Source organism: Chroicocephalus ridibundus, chromosome 7 (assembly GCF_963924245.1).
Source record: "Chroicocephalus ridibundus chromosome 7, bChrRid1.1, whole genome shotgun sequence".
NCBI lineage: Eukaryota > Metazoa > Chordata > Aves > Charadriiformes > Laridae > Chroicocephalus > Chroicocephalus ridibundus.
Window position 1 is genome coordinate 50,798,278 of NC_086290.1, and position 16,861 is coordinate 50,815,138.

Below are 16,861 nucleotides of genomic sequence, written 5' to 3' on the forward strand. Positions count from 1 at the left end.
CTTTACATTTTTTTGGTAACAAGGGTAACTTGCTCCTGAAAGAGATGGTTTATTGGCAAATATTCAAGTGGTATTAACTGATGCTCAGTTTCAACATTTTCCACCTTAACTGTTTCTAGTAATGCGTATATTTGGGTACAAATGTTTGATCAACACAAATAGTGTAATAATTCATTCTGTACTTTCAAATTTCAGAGATTTTGAAGTCTGGCCTTTATCTGAAAGAAAGTACAATTAAAATCTGATTTTTTGAGCGTATTAATCCATTTTTATCACAAGAACCGAATAGGTGATTTTTATGAGGTAATTTCATTTTTTTATAAGGTGACGTCTTCCATCCCAAGCAACAGTGTCAGAGTAACTGAGGCTGAATTTTGCAGTGTCTTTTTACACTTAGAGTGTTAAAGTAAGTTTGTGTGCAAAAAATTCTCATCAGGTGTGCTCCGTAAATGCTTTGCAGCTATGTTAATCGCTGTAGGAGCGTGATGGGAGCGGTGTGCTTGGCTGGCTCTCAGGGTGTAGCTGTTAGCGGTGAGGGCCCTGGCAAGTGCTTTTGGCTGGGAGCCCCATCCGACGGTTCCCCTGGTGTGTCTGGCCCTGCTCACTGCAGGTAACGTGTGGCCACCAGCAAGCCTCATCAAAGCAACTCGTACAGAGAAACTGTGCTCTATTTTGTAGAACGCACACAAACATACATGATTTTTCTTAATTGAGATGGAGATGTTACTTGCTTTAAATGCAATAGCCTGGCAAATAAAGTGTGTATATGGCTGCTTCAGAACCTACCTCTGTAGAAATTATACAAAGTCAAGAGACTTGGCGGAGGCGCTGCTGGTTAAATATCAATAGGTCCTGCACAAATTTGAACTATTTAAATTTAGATTGGTTAGTGGAATAGCTTTTACTGACTTTTTTTTTTTTCTTCTTACTGTGTCACATGCTGAAGTTGTAGAAATTCCCTTTCAGTTCCAGTTTGGTGATACCCTAAATATTATCTGAGCCGTTGGTGCAGGCTTGCTCGCAAACTGCTAAATACTGCTGGCTTTCTGCTGCTCCAGCTCCGGGGCTTGGGTGCGGTAGGGCCCCTTGGCGATGCTGATTTACAGCCCATGCGCAGGACGTAGGGTTGGGCTCCAGGTGTCCCCCTGAGGGGTGCAGGGCAGGAGGCTGATGGGCTCTGGCTTTGCCCGGATCCTGCTGTGAAATGGGAGAGAATGTGATGCTTCTTGGTGGGACCCTTTGCATTTAAAGGCAACGCAGAAATAAGCACAATCAAGTCGGGTATCTTGGCTGGAAATCGATAATGAATTAATGTAGACCCGCTGCCTTTTTTCTTCCTTTTTCCACAGAGTGTTTTATGGCAGTGTTTAGCTCTCAAAGTAGTAATTACCATGATGATTCACAGATCTAACTAAATTGAAGGACACACAGAGAAACATTGGGAAGATTTAAAACTCTAAATTTATTTTAAAAGTAATATGTATTTCAAAGGTATAACACTTTACTATTTTTACTATTAAAATTATATGGGGATGGTGAAATATATTTGAAAGCTGAATATACTATTTAATGCCCAATATTGTGTATCATGAGCACATTAATGTGGTTTGACTTTTAATCTAGCCAGAAATAGTAGAAATGATTGAAACGCAACATTTGCTTGTTTTGTATTTAGTGCTTTGTAAATAAGATGTAATAAAATTGTGGAATAAAAACTCCATCATCAGTCTTTAGTTTATATATTTCATTTTCTGTTGGTTATGTTTGTTACATTTTACTGTGTAATTTATGTACAAGTCAACATTGGTTTTTTGTTGCTGTATGTAGTTGGTGCTGTGACTTGTTTGTGCTCATCTCTGTTCTGTAGGCAACTTGCCACTCTCTACTGAATAAAGCTACCGTAAAAGAAAAAAAGGAAAACAAAAAATCAGTAAGTTTGGAGACCTTTTTATTAGCCATTTCTTTCAAAGCACAACAGAAATCTTTTGCTGTTTGTTCAAAACATCTTCACTTCAGTCTATTTGACCTCACTGTAAAATCATTCTACTAATTCTGGCACAAAATAGCTTTCATTTCAATTAACACTGGAATTAAGTTATATTTAAAATATTCTCTGTGTGCCTATTTGAGTAAACGACAGACATTTTTAACATTACTGCTTAGTATTTAATACTCTGATCTTCTACCCTTGCCACCATCTTCAAATTAAAAACAATGCGGAAGCAAAACGCTTTCTTCGGTTTGGGGGAAAACCTGAGTCTGTTTAGTTGTTTGAATGCTCTGGCAGATGACTTCAGCTTGCATCCTGGGAGAAGAACAATTAATATATATTGGTTACTGAAAAGAAAAGAGCCTTGTATGACTTATTTCTGATATATTTTCTTTTGTTTGCCTTGTGACTAAGCTATACAATTTAGCACTTGTATTTATTTACTGAGAAAAGCAGATTTCCCATTTTAAGTAACTCGCTGTGGTAAAGAGATTGGATATGTAGGTTGTGATAGAGTGATGTCATTAAAAGTTAAGACTTTTCTTTGGCAGTGACCTCAAAATATAAAGTGTGAATGAAACGAGGCAGAATGGAAATTTAGACTTCTATTAAATAGTCCCTTATTTTTTGCTGTAACTGAGCAGAGTAGTAATGATGTTTAAATGCAAAATCTGTGTGCAAGCTAGTATTTTACGAGAAAATATTATCAGTAATTGCATTACAAGTAACTGAATGAAGTTGCTACTGAACCAAAGCGATTATTGATATATTATGTATGCACTAATGGCTTTATCAGTTTTAAGAAGCATGATTTGAGTTATATTAGTAAAATGGCGTTGGTTTGTTTTTAATTTATTTTAAACAATATGACTGAAAATACGAAGCTTGCTAATTCTTATTCTGTGAAAAGGCAGACTGACTTGTTTTGATTAACTGTTGTTACTCATAAGAAAATACACATACAGATATTGAATCTTTATAGAACCACATGTAGCTTATTTAAGAACATTATTTTTGTCAGGGAGCTTTGTCTTTAACTGACTTTTCGAAGTCAAATGAAAGGTGTCTAGAGAATAGACTATCTTCTTAGTAATACAGGGTGGATTTCCTAAAAAGAATGGCGGCTTCTTTTTTTGCATAACATTTTCAGAAAACTTTTTTTTCCTAGATAGCAAAGAATAATATTTTCAGCTGTAGTTCTTCTGGCAGGCTGCTGCTGAGTGGCTTTGGACAGTGTCTGTAGAGGCAGAGGAGGACACTGCCCGCTCGGCTCTGCCTCGTTCTGTCTTTCCCCCTGGGGCAAATCTGTTGAGACGTGATGGTTCTGATGAGCAATTTCTACAAAATTACTCCTGAAACTTTACAGCATAAGTCTTATAGCTGGAGACTCTCTTGTGATCAATAGTGAAATTACGCATATGTAAAAGACCCACTCGTTAAAAAGAATGGTCTGTATTTGCTGGGAGAACCGTGCACACCTGCGTGTGAGCCCGCGGCCTTTGTCTGCTGCACTGTCGGTGGCAGGGTGCTGGGGTTCAGGGCCAGGAACTCTGAAATAGACCTTCTTATCTTTGACCGATAGCTACTGTAGCAACTTCACCCTAGCAAGAAAGTTTTTCTGAGAGCTGGAGGAGAACCAGGCTGTGCCCCCTAGCCCCCCCGCCCCTCACTCGCTTCCCTTCCTTCTGGTGTCCTGCCATGCGGGACCTGCTGAGGCAGGAGGGCTTGACTGGTGTGGAAACAATGCTTAAAGTTGGGTTACCATACGAGGCTTTTATCAGCTGGCTTTCCCTTTCCTTTAATGCAAAAATATTCTTTATAATTCTCGACTTCATAGGTGGTTAGTCAGCGATTTCCTCAGAACAGCATTGGAGCGGTTGGAAGTGCGATGTTCCTCCGGTTCATCAATCCTGCGATCGTCTCCCCTTACGAGGCAGGGATTTTAGATAAAAAGCCTCCACCAAGAATTGAAAGGGGATTGAAACTGATGTCAAAGGTGAATCAAGAAATATTTTTATTTATTTGGCCAAATTATATCTTTTCCCTGATTTAGTTTGTTCTTTGACTAGTATGAGAGAATTTAGTCGAACTTGTATTTTTTGGTAGCAAGCATCGTGTTTATTTAAAGGGCAGTTTCCATGCCATGTTTATCCATCAGGATTTTAATGCTATAGCTCCCAGCAGTGTAACTGGGGAACAGACTGGGTGGAAAAATACATTTTGCCAAAACTCTGCATAAGGTGAGCGAATGCCTTCTGGCTCCTGGCTTGAACTTCTAACCTTATTTAAAAACAAAGAAGGAAACCAATGTTACTTGTAGCATGGTGAGAAGAACGGCAGCCAGATACTAAGTTTATACTAGTGCTAAAGTAGTGATTTTTCCTATCTTTAATCTTAGTTGGTATTGTTTCCTGTAAAATTAAAATTAAAAAAAGGCTTACTAATGGCGTAGAAATTATGTTGCCTGTCTATGTGATCTATTCTAAATGTTGAGATATTTTAGTTTTCTTTAAACAGGCATATGCTGTTGCCTTTACATGTCTCTCTGCTTTCCAGAAGAAATAGTAACACTTAATTAATGGTAGTTTTGAAAGACAATTTATTTTCCTTGTCTAAAGCTGAATAAAGTTCATAAATAAGGGAAGTCATTTTCTAGTGGTTAAAAGTATGTAAAAGAAAATATTTTGAAAGTGAACGTATTTTGAATTACTTGGCTTGTTGGCTTTTTTTGTCTTGAGGTTTCACAACAGGTTAAAATGAGTATTTCGGATAGCGAAGTTACACTGGCTCCCATAGCAGTTAGTGCATTAAACTTTATGTGTCTTTACCGTCTTTTTATTGTTTAGATACTTCAAAGTATTGCCAACCATGTCCTGTTTACAAAAGAAGAACATATGCGGCCTTTTAATGATTTTGTAAAAAGCAATTTTGATGCAGCGCGAAGGTAGGCCCTCTGGACGCGTGCGCAGGGTCTGTCTCGGATAAAGGGCAAGCGGGGAAATGTTGTTAGAGCCCTTTGATTTACATTGGGTCTGCCGGGCTGATTTCCCATCCACGCTGATGGCAATTACTGGTTTTCAACTCTAGGTTTTTCCTTGATATCGCATCTGATTGCCCAGCGAGCGACACGGTCAATCACAGCCTGTCGTTCATCAGTGACGGCAATGTCCTGGCTCTGCACCGCCTGCTGTGGAACAACCAGGAGAAAATTGGGCAGTACCTCTCCAGCAACAGGTGAGGCTCGGGAATGCCACCACGAGGGGCGTTGCTGATGGGAAATTAATATTAGGAAATACTTACGGATGCTTTTGTTATTATTACTGAGAAGAATATTGTGGCTGAAAATCTTACCTTTGGAAACTTTTTTGTCTTATTGATAAGTCATTATTGGGAACGCACCCAACATCTTTGCTGCCCCCTTTGTTGCCAACCTTTTGTGCAAGTACATAGTTTTCTGTCAATGTCTGTCTTGTCTTTTGTAAAATGGTTCTGTGTGTAACAGACATCTTTCTTATTTCTTTGTTGAACACCTTTTTTTTTTTTTTTTTTTTCCCCCCACCCCTTAAATTTTAAAAAAGAAAATCCAGCCTGTTCAAGGTAAGGAAGAGTAGTGGGCAAAAAAAATAAGAATTGCTGAGTAAAGAAGGACTTTTCTTTTAAGTAATGTGCTGTTTCTAGGGACCATAAGGCTGTTGGAAGACGACCTTTTGACAAGATGGCTACTCTCCTTGCCTACCTGGGTCCTCCTGAGCACAAACCCGTGGCAGACACCCATTGGTCCAGTTTAAATCTCACTAGTTCCAAATTTGAAGAATTTATGACAAGGTAATGAGATTATCGTGGAGGGGACACACCTTGTGGGTTTCTAGACTTCAGCATGTCAGGCTGTAGAAGCAGTTATTAAGACTTCAGCTTTTGTTTTGCAGGGAAGCTTAAAAAGCTGGGTCTACATATACCTTCTAGGTTTCTGAGTAGATTTTAATTTCAAAAATTAAATTGAGAACTGGAGACAACAGTAATGTTTGTGATTTAACAAAGGCTCGAGATCATGTGAACGTAATACTTCTGTTTAAAGATACAAATAAAGGGGGGTTGGAATGTATTTTTATTTTAAAAATTTTCTTCTTTGAAAGGCAGTTGCGAAAAGTTGATATCAATGTACTGCTTTTTAGGCATCAGGTACATGAAAAAGAGGAGTTCAAAGCACTGAAAACATTAAATATTTTCTACCAAGCTGGGACATCAAAAGCTGGCAATCCTGTTTTCTACTACATTGCTCGGCGGTAAGGAATCTTTCACCTTCCCTATCTGAAATAAACACATAAAATGAAAGGTATCAAGTGTATCTAAGAAAGGGACACCAACTTTGTAACAAACAAGAATCTGAAAAGAGCTTATTTGTTAAATTTTGGTGACAGTATTTTTGAATTGTTTTCTAAATCAGAATTGTCTAGTTTTCTGTGGAAAAATAGCTGAAATTTTAAATACATTTTATTAATCTTCCACTGTCTCAAGTAAACTGCACCTACACCACGTTGCTCTTAACGTTTTATCAGAGATTTTAGCATCTTCAATTTGTGAAGTATACAATGAGTAACAAGCTAAAATATGGGATAAAATTTCTCAAAGTTGTCCCTGTATCCCATTTTAAAGAGTAATACAGGTATTTAGGAGTTTCACACATAGACAACACCATGATGTTGCTTCAGTTTCACCAGTGTGTTCTAAGTGAAAACACCACCATGTTTTGGAAACGATTGAGATCTGTGGAAATACCACTGAAATAATAGGAAAAGCAGATGTTGACATTTGAACTTTGCAGAAGACTGTGTTTTTTCCAATAAGACAAAATTTTGAAAGTTTTAAGCCTTCCCTACTCTGAAAGACATTGATGCATTAACAATGAGTAACATACGCTGCAGTATTGAAGAATTCGGAATAGCTCATGGTCAATATTAGTCAGTTTATGGTCAAATAAATCAGAATTCTCTCTTTTTTTTTTTTTAAATAAAACATAAACAAATTAAATAAACTAGTCGTTTCATTTAAATTAATGTCTGCAATGATAAAGCTGAACTAGAGTAAGAATATAATTGAAACTTGATCTTTCAATCTAGTTATTAAGTAACCGCGCTATTAAATCCATGGAGGACAGCATGTTCAAAACTGTTTCCATAGTAATTACACTCATTACTACAAGTCATTCTTAGACTCTTAAGGAAAGTTGTGCTCACAACCAAGTGCAATCGAAGACAGACCCATGAAGATAAGGTTGGAGCCGTGGTACCTTTTCTCTGTGCCATGTCGCTGGTGCCTTGGCTTCTGTTAGTGGTGCTGCTGGTGAGGTGTGGGCTGGCAGTGGTGGCACCACAGGTTTGGCACAGGCGGGGTGTGCGGTGGTGCCACCGGGGTCCGTGAAGGTCTCACCAGTGCTGATGGTGGGAGTGGGAGTCCCGACTCGGCGTGGCACTCACGGATGCTGGCAGCTCCTGGGTGGATGGTCACGGTTGGATTATTGCCGATGCGTTTTGTGCCAGTGGGGCTCTTGGTTTTGCTTCTGCTGCTGTTTCCAATGTGGTTTTTTTTCTGGTGCCGCTGGTGGTAGCCGCGTTCATGCTGGTGGAGCTGCCTGTGGCACCAGTGCTGGTAGAGTCCATGTGGTGGCTTTGGCTCTTCCTGGTCCTCCTGTTGCCAGTGGGGTGCTCGTCTGTGATGTCTGTGGGGTGGCTGCTGCAGCAGTGGGGTGCTTGCTCGTGGTGCCCTTGCGTGGCAAGATGTGCTTATCTGTGGCGTGGTGAGGAGTGGTGTTGGTCCCTGGGGAGCTCTCACTTGAGCTGCTTCTTGGGGTAAGGCTGGGAAGAGCTTCTCCTGGTGGTGCCGGTGTCGCTGCCCGTGGTGTGCTCCTTGCTGGTACTAGCGCTGCTGCTCCCGGTAAAACGGTGGCAGTTTCATTGATGGTGCTGCTTCCAGCGAAAGTATGGTCATGATCTGAGATGTCATCAGTGGTGAACCTTCTGCAAACCCATATGAGAAGATGAAAACAAACAGAGGAAACCACTTCCTTAGCAGTATCTTCTGTTTGTATTCAGCAATTTAAATAGTCAATACACGTTTGCAAATAAGACATTCTTGGAATTTACATATTTCTAATGAAAATCATACCCAACAGGCATGTAAGATTTTTTCAATTAATTAAAATTGTAGATCCTTAGTTTTATTAATTTTCACAGTTTTTCATTGTTTCCGGTAGTGCTTTTGACTTTGTAGATTGAGTTACAAACTTACTTTCCTAGAAAATCTATACTCTCTTATACCATGTGGCTTTTGTCGTTTCCCCTCAGAAATTTTCTAAATTTCCAAATTTTCTGCTAGGGAACGATTTTAATGATTGGAAGAGTTTATTATTTTACCACTGGATAATAAAAATATCTTATGTCAAATTCAGGTTAGAGGTTAAAATCATGAGCAAGCCTTGAAGAACCTTTACAAATATAACCTCTGACTTGGTGGCGGAATTGTTTTCCTAGCCAGGATGCAACTGGAGATCCAACAAATGAATATATCTGTTCACATTTCTTTTTTTTTTTTTTTTTTTTTGATTTTTCAGAGCAACAAACAAACAAAACTTCTGTTCAGTATCAATGTGGCAGGTAAAATAAATTGTCAAAACTGTTTCCTTCTTCTGGAATTTCGTACAGGCATGCCAAAGGGTTGGTTCATGCTTTAAAAAACCCAAGACAAACCACTTGCTTTCAGGCTGGTAGTGTAGGGGGGAAATGCTTGCATCTCTGACATCTCTTGCTGTGAAAGTTGTCAAACACTTGCTTGGCTGCTAGCTCTTAAGAAGACTTTACCTGTAAGTCCAAAGGTGGAAGAAATAAGAGAGCGTATGTAATACGGCTGGTACCTTTTAGAGTGAAGGAGAATAAAGTGCCCGTGCTTTTTGTCAGCTCTACGCTTAATGAATCCGTAAGCTGATGCTAATCAAAGGAATACTGAATAACACAAGCTCTAATTACGAAGAAGTAGGGAAGAAAGCAAAATGTATCTGAACTTTTCCCCAATGATTTATAGCTCTGAAATAGAATCTATTCTGCAGAATATCCCATAAAGTCTATCAAGTCCAGGTGAATCTGCTTTTCATAATCTTGCATAAGGGCTATTGGTGAGAATGATGAGATTTTATGACTGATACCTTCATGCCCTTTACTTGCAAATAACTCAACTTTTTCTGCTTGCTTCCTTATCTGAGAAAGTTTGCGATCGTTAGCATCTTTAAATACTGGTTGTGATTTGGGTATGCGATACTCCTTGGCAAAAGGTGCCAGCTCAGCGGGTGAGTGTTTGTACACAGGTGTTTGAGAGGAAACCGCTCGGAGTCTGGACAAGGCAGTGATGGGCCGTAATGAAGCTGGTGTATAAATAACAAAGCAGGATGCCACGTGTTTATTGTGTCAGTAGCTACTCAGTGTAACTATCGTAATCAGTGTGTTGTTCCGTTATGAATGTACATTGAAATTTGGCTGTGAAACCTGGCAGTTTAACAGTCTGAAAAGTTGTCTTCAATAAAATAGCTTTATAAACTGCGTCCCCGGGATTTTTGGATGAACACAAACCTCATTTCCTCAAAGGAAGATGAAAAATCACTGCTGAACCATAGTGATTATAGTACAAATCAGAAAAGTGTTCCTGTGTTTCATAAAGGGACGGTAAGGGGCAGATTTCTGTACATTTTACCCAGGTACAAGATATTTAATGAAAGTATTGTTATGCCTTGCTACTAGGTGGAAGGTAGCTTGCCTTTCCCTCCCCTTTTATTGCTTGCTTTCTCTTCAGCAGCTATGTAGTTCTTCGGTCTGTCTCTGCGAGGCTGCCTTTCCCAGCCTCGCCCGGGATGATGCTCCGACATCTTTCCTGCCCATCGGGACGTGGTGAAAGTGGTGCCTGTTCACGGTGTTTGTCTTGTGTCTCAGAGCCAGAAGTCGTTTTTTATAGTGTGAAATGTGGAAGGACTGTTTAGATCAGAGCCGCCGGGATGTTTGAGGGCTTGCAGCAGGCTGTGGGTTTTTTGGGGTTTGGTTTATTTTGGTACTGTGAGATCTTGTTGCTAGGGCATTGTTGAGTCATTTTACTGATATATCTGGATCAGTTTATATCCTTCTTGTGCTGCGAAATTTAATCCCTTCTGTCATTTTTCTTCACATTTTGTTTCCTGGGCAACAGCCTGACTTCCGATGCCACTGCTCTTCTGTTTTTAATCCCTGTTCTGTTACTAAATGATCAAGAAATCAATACATATTGATTCTGAAGTACTGCCAATAAGTTTTAAAGCTGACATCTCAAGCTAATTAATAGGAATACAAACCTCTGAGTTATGGCTTCATACCACAGCTATGCCTCAGCAATTTTAACCTTTCCGAAGCAGACATGTTTCTGGTACAAGGTGTGCTAGACCTTTTTTGGGTATTTTGAATATTGTCCTGAGGTGCTAGATAGTTAGTTATTTTGGAAAAAAGTAATTTTTCTGAGAATAGATTATTTTATATTGATCATGGATTGGATGACCAGGGCGTGTAGAGCAGCACAGAGGGATGCTGTGCTGGTGGGAGGCGATGGCACCCCTGCCTGCTGGTGTGATTTCAGTTTGACTGCGCCGTTGCCAAGCAACAAGTGCACGACTCCCACATTTGCCTGCCTCCTCGCTACTCCCTTATCAACTCATGTGTATTCCAGAAAAATACAAGGAAACCTAAATTCCAGTCCGCTTTACTGAAAGCGGTCTGGCTAAGCAGCCCTTGGCTTGCACTTCCAGCGGCCGGGTTCGGCCGGGGAGCCTGGCGCTAGCCCTGGGGGGTGCCAGCTCACTGTCACTCCTGCCTGCAGTTGTCTCTTCCCTGGCTTCCTGGTCCTGTACATCCGTTTGGAAAACTCCACACCCCCTTTTCCACTTCCAGGTTTTTATCAGCATGCTTAAGGCTTGGAAGTCTGGGTAGCAAGTCATTCAGTATGGGGACTTACTTGCAATTTGCCCCAAACAACTCCTGGAAAACTGTGTTTTTCATGGAGTTGCTGTTCGCTGACTGGTCTCGTTATGGGTGAGGCTTTCTCAGAGCATTTAAAGTTGATTCCGTGGAGGTTTTTTGCATCCAATAGAATTTGGCATCCTGTATTGAATTCTTCAGCAAAGGCACATTTAGTATTGCATGTAATTGCCTCAACTCCAGGCGGTTTAGTCATAGCATCTCGTTCTGTGACCTGTCCTACCTCGCTGCCTTAGACTGGGGGGGATGAAACCCTCGGAATGAGAGAATTCTAGGAAATGGCTAGTTCTGAATGCGGTAATTGGCTGCTGCTGTTTCTGAGTCAGTCAGGACTTGGCAAACACATTGTCTGTCCAGAGAGAGCGGCAGGCAGTGACTTTTTTAAAATATTGATCCTAGTTAGTGGAATTTATTGGTTCATGTCAGATTATTTAACCTAAGGAAGGCATATGGAACTTGCGCGAGTGGGCAACTCTCTCAGCCTGCTGGTAGCCACGTTATATCCTGAGGCACTTCTGCTGGCCGTGGGAGGTACCCTGCACACACTGCTTATGGGCTAGGTTGTCTAAACTTTGACTTGGATAACTAGTTCTTGTCTACCTAAAATGTACATGAAATGTCAGTCTTTTGGGTTTGGTTTTTTTTAAGTTTTCTGTGTGTTAAACATGGAGAGTCTTTTTGTGAGAGGGAGAAAGAGCTGCCTTTTTCTAGTGGATGGAGACGTGCCTTAGGTGTTTGCAAGTTCCGAAGGGTAGACCCTATGTTACTATTATCTATTCAGCTTATTAATCAACAATATTAGGGATACATCAGTGTCAAAATAATATAATTTGATTGAACCATAATTTCCCCACATAAGACATGAAGATTGAGACAAATGTCTGCTTGAAATGGGTTTGTATAACAAAATATTATCTATTCAGTGATATTACTACGCTTATTTGAAAAGAAGCACCGTCACTAATTCAGTTCAATACAAACATAACTTTATTTTTGCTTAAATGCCAATGAAATAACTGTACAAATTCATTGTGTAACATTTACTGTTAGAAATTAAAACACATTTCTGGTTATAGAAATACTGTTCACAATTGGAAAGTTGTGATTTCTCTGATACCAGTGGTTGTAAATGGTCTACAGCCCTCATGGACACCTAGGAGAAGTAGGTAGAGGACTCCAGTCTCAGTAGTGAGGTTTTCTGGGTTTTGCAGCACCTTCATGCTACAATAACTGGAAATTAAATGGCCTGAAATGAATGGAAAACATTGTATAAAGATTTGTAATATTAAGTGAATAATACTTTTTCAATGAACTTGTTCTTCAGTTTTCATTTCATGCTGTTTGCAAAACTTCATCTGTAGTATATCGCGTACCTTTGCCACATAATTTAAATTATTTTCCTAGAGAGAACAGAACCATGCGTGCAACTATTTCTACTCACTGATGGTGCAGATGTCAAGGAGAATACCACTCATGCTTGTCCTTATAAAGCAAGGATTTGGGCATGTTCAATGCCATGGACTGAATTAATTTTTTTTAAAAGTCACAAGGTTCAAGGATTGTATCAATGACAGCTTCACAACTAATTGCTTAATTGGTTTGTTACGTAACTCGCATTAGAAATTGGCTGATATTTCATTTTACTGATCAAAAAGTAGTAGTTCGATACATTCTGGCAGACTAGCGGTATTCTTTTAAGCATAATACATTAATATTTCTGATTTTTGGATGTCACTTGAAATAAAATTAAGGAGTTCCATTTCATTAATTTGTGTAGATAATTCCTTGTTGTTGGAGAGCGTCATGGCATTGAACATCCTGTGTTTTCCTCTACTTTTCTTTTTTTTTTTTTTTTTTTTTTAAATATGGAGAGTGAGAAATAACTTGCCTGCAGTCTCTAAGTCAAGACGGAGCACAAAGAGCTATCAGCCCCTGCCGCTTTCCCCATGCTGAAGCTGGACCATGTTGCTGTCTCAGTTTACACCCTCTTAGCAGACATCATGGCATTGTCATATTTAATTCCTAAATTCAAAACTGTTGTTCTTCATATTTAAAATATCCTAATACATATGAAGCAAACATAGATACACATGCTAGCGATTTTTCTCAGGAATAACTTCTGATTAGTGAAACAGCTAGGTTTAGTTCTTTTATTTTTTCCCTTCCTTTTGCATGTCGCCATAACTTACAAAGGATCTGTGCTGCTATATTACAAGAATTGCTCACTGGCAAGTCAAGCAAGACAATGCAGATATGATACAGGCCTTCTATTTTTTTCCAGTTGTTTAATGACAAAATCATACGTGAAATCAGTACTTAAAATTCTGATGTTTTATTCTGTGCAGGTAAAATTAAAAATTTAAATACAAAATAAGCACATTTTTAAAAACAAAATCATAGGTTAGTTTTACTCAATTAAGACATATTAAAATAAGTAGCAGCTTAGTATCAAGACATTAGTGTGCACTTCTTTAATGAAGAACTGTTATTTTCTTTAGATCAGAGTCAGAACTTTGAATTTCTTGTGTTGTGATTCATTGTTTGACCTGGATGTCTTAACTCCAGCTATGTATCACAGGAATAAACTCGATAATTTTCACAAGATACAAGCTCTTAGCCGATAAACATTGCCACCGCATTAAGCGTTACAACATAAAACAAATATGTCTGACGGATACTTGCTTTGGAGGGCACGTGAGTATTCTGAGCGTTTGTAGTGGATTCCTCTTTCCTGAAGGTAGCAGTTGTGCTTGGAGGCATTTTGGAGTAGTTTGTTGGCATTCCACTGGTGATGCTCAGAGTCATGGGGGTGGTGGGTGCTCCTGCTGGGCCCGGCAGGCTGGAGTTCAGCTGGGTGGAATCCGCGATGTAGATGGTGTGTGTGGCTGCTGCTTCTTGGGAACTGACTTTCCTGGTTGTCGGATCTTCTGGATAGAGGAGCAGCGGTCGGTCTGTGCTCGTGAACAGCACGGTTTGGCTTAAGGTTGCCAAGCTAGTCACCTCCTTAGCTTTAAATTGTTTATGCATTCTTGTCATTATGGTTGGTTCAGTTGCCACTGGAGAAGTAGCTCTGTCTGCTGCCTTCATTCCTTTGATCATGAGGCTGGAGTCTGTACCTGTGGGAGCTGCTGGGGTTGGGGTGGCACCCAGCCAAAGCCCAGACTGGTTGGCACAGGGAGCCCCTATAACACTGGCGGCCGTGTCCTGCACCCACTTCAGCAAGTAGGGGATATTTTGTCTATCGCTGCAGGACCATGGGTTGTTATAGAGCGTGACCACTCGCAGCTGAAGGAGCTGGTCAAAAGCTTTGTCGGGAATGTACGTGAACTTGTTGTTGTGCAGGTAGAGGCTTGTGAGGTGTTGTAGTCTCACCAGTGTTCCCGGGAGTATCTGGGACAAGAAGTTGCTGGAGAGATCCACCGTCTCGATGTTGTAGGGCATGTTGGTTGGAACCGTCCAAAGTTTGTTGCTACTGAGGTTGAGAAACTTGAGACTGCTCAGTGTGTTGTTGATCAGAACAGCTCTTTCCACCATATTCCTGGAAACGTCCAGCACTTTAAGATTCCACTGGTAAGCTGTATCAAGCTTCTGAAGAACTTTAATGTTGTTGTTTATGGCATATAATTCCCATAAAGACTTGGGCAGTTGAGCAGGAACATTCTTGAGCCAATTATTTGAAATATCAAGGGTCCTCAAATTGGTGAATCTCGTTAGCTGATGATCGAGATCTACGAACTGGTTAAAGGACAGATTTAAATATGTAATGTTGTCTTGAAGTCCGTGTGGCAGTACAGTTAAGTTTCTGCCTGAACAGTCCACATTCCTGTCGTTTCCTGAGCATGTACAGTTAGAAGGACAGACACCCGAAACAGCGGGTATGAAAAACAGAAGGACCAGCAGACAGGTAGATGTATTCAGTGTCTGGTACTCCATTGCTGCCTGAAAATAAATATACCAAAACGACACCCTTTAAATCCGTGTAATATATTTTACTTCTTTGTAAGGGTTGTCTTTGCAATGACCACTTGCAGGAGAAATTAAGTAAAAAATATCAATAAACCCCTTTGTGGCACGGTCCTTTTTAGAATTGTTCAAGAGAGACTTTACAAAGCATCCCTTCATAGACTGTCATGTTGTCTGGCAGAATGAGACTTGTTTTTTCATCTCCCTTTCCCCCTCAAGCTCAAATGAGGGCTTTCTTCCGAAAATGCAAGTCTCTTCCAAATGTTATACAATGTCTGCTTCTTGTTTTTAGTGATTTCAAGCCTATATTATGTTTGGAATAATGTGTTCTTTTATACAGGATGAAAAAATGGCTGTCAACTGGATCTGCTTTACAAATCTCTGCAGTAATGTAGCAGTCCCCCCCATACATGCATGCCATTTGCTGAAGTAGAATTGGTTAAAATACATCTTAAATTGTTATGAATTTAGTTTGAAACCCGAATTCCACGTTCATATTAACATGCACGTTATTATTTTTCCTTATTATAGTGTAATTACATTCTCAAAGCTGGTAACACATGTCTGAAAGCTGAATTAATGTTAGTTAGAAATCTCTGACACTGCAGCAAATTTCTGGTGCAAGCATCTGTCATCAACTAATAATTTCAGTCTTATTTCTGTCTCTAATTTTGTAGCAGGTTTTTGCGATGAAAAACAAAACAACCCCCCCCCCCCCAAAACTTACCGTAATCTCTTCTGCAATATCAGCACATCATTTCTGCGGGAGATTTAAGCTTAGAGGTCGCCTTGTTCTGGAGCCTGGCTCCAGTTGCCGTCTGTGGGTTGTGCTGCCTCTTCAGCTGCATCGTACTGCTGCTGCCGGGGGCTCCGCAACCACCTGATCCGCGCTGCCTGGCAGACTGCAGAGCTGGCGGAGCTGCTGCCTCCCGCTTCTTGCACAGCAAGCACAGTCAGGAAAATAGTTGGGGTTTGTAATTTGGATCGGTTAACTTCTCCGTTATCCGTCTTTTAGGCTGGTTTAATGCATCAAAACATAACACGTAAGGTTGCCTACATAAACAGCACCGAATGAAATTCCTGGAGGCTATTTTAGATGAAGCTATGATTCCATTTAAATGTTCCTATTTAAAAAGTCATGTTAAGTTTCGTTCTTTTTTACCTTCAGTTAACCTCTCCTCCTGCAATAAAAGTTAACGTTAATTTAGGCTTCATATCTCAAGCTTTTTTAAGCTATGCTGCCAGAAAATCTTTTCATAATTTTCAAATACTCCGTTTTCTACTCCTCAGATCAGGCTGTCACTATATTGTCAGGTATAATGGCTCAGCTTGTAGGATTTTACAGATTTCTGTAGGAAATCTATATCTGAATTTCTCCAAGCAATATGGTAAAAGTGGATGTAGTTTACAATGCTCTTAATTTTAACATGGTGTAATGCAACAAGCCTTAAAAAAATCTTGGTGTAATTGGCGTGCTATTCTTTAAGCATGCACGATCTTACAGCTTATATAAACAGTAAGAAAACTTTGAAAATATCTTTTCCTATGTCCCTTGCATGCACAGCAGCCTAGAATTGCGTTTGCATAACTCACGACTTAAATTTTTAGTGGTAGTTTAAAGATTTTGAACTTTATTGTTATGATATGTGCAAACATGTGCTCTGTGCCACATGCACAGATAGATTCCCTCCCCGACGCAGGGACTCAAAACTACAAACTCTGCCATTTTGCAGAGATGTCCCGGAAGGCCAGCTTCAGCGTGGAACAGCTTCTTTCCAGAAATCTAAACATTCAATAGTGATTAAAAAAAAATAATTAATTTGCCTCTGAGACCACCTTTCTGCTTCCCAGCAAGAAGTTAGCTTAT

The 16,861-nt window shown here is 40.0% G+C and overlaps 2 protein-coding genes across 5 annotated transcripts in view; one reads left to right on the forward strand and one right to left on the reverse strand.

The window, feature by feature from the left end:
* The window catches only part of NF1 (neurofibromin 1), a 96,518-nt gene that overhangs the window by 41,217 nt on the left and 38,440 nt on the right, over nt 1–16,861 (forward strand). For 2 of the 4 annotated variants that reach the window (XM_063342550.1, XM_063342551.1), the window contains 6 exons: nt 1,868–1,930; nt 3,828–3,986; nt 4,837–4,934; nt 5,078–5,224; nt 5,669–5,815; nt 6,163–6,273. In XM_063342550.1, coding sequence (XP_063198620.1) covers nt 1,868–1,930; nt 3,828–3,986; nt 4,837–4,934; nt 5,078–5,224; nt 5,669–5,815; nt 6,163–6,273 — 725 coding nt within the window. The remainder of the gene's footprint in view (nt 1–1,867; nt 1,931–3,827; nt 3,987–4,836; nt 4,935–5,077; nt 5,225–5,668; nt 5,816–6,162; nt 6,274–16,861) is intronic. The other 2 variants (XM_063342552.1, XM_063342553.1) reach the window with 1 other exon arrangement.
* OMG (oligodendrocyte myelin glycoprotein) lies at nt 12,023–16,060 on the reverse strand. The gene is made up of 2 exons (XM_063342049.1): nt 15,722–16,060; nt 12,023–14,970 (listed from the first exon to the last, which is right to left on the reverse strand). The coding sequence occupies exon 2, from the start codon at nt 14,962–14,964 to the stop codon at nt 13,645–13,647; it is 1,320 nt and encodes a 439-aa protein (XP_063198119.1). The 5' UTR covers nt 14,965–14,970; nt 15,722–16,060; the 3' UTR covers nt 12,023–13,644.

Excerpts from the sequence above, each read along its gene's own strand:
- OMG (XM_063342049.1), bottom strand. The coding sequence starts at position 14,964 with ATGGAGTACCAGACACTGAATACATCTACCTGTCTGCTGGTCCTTCTG.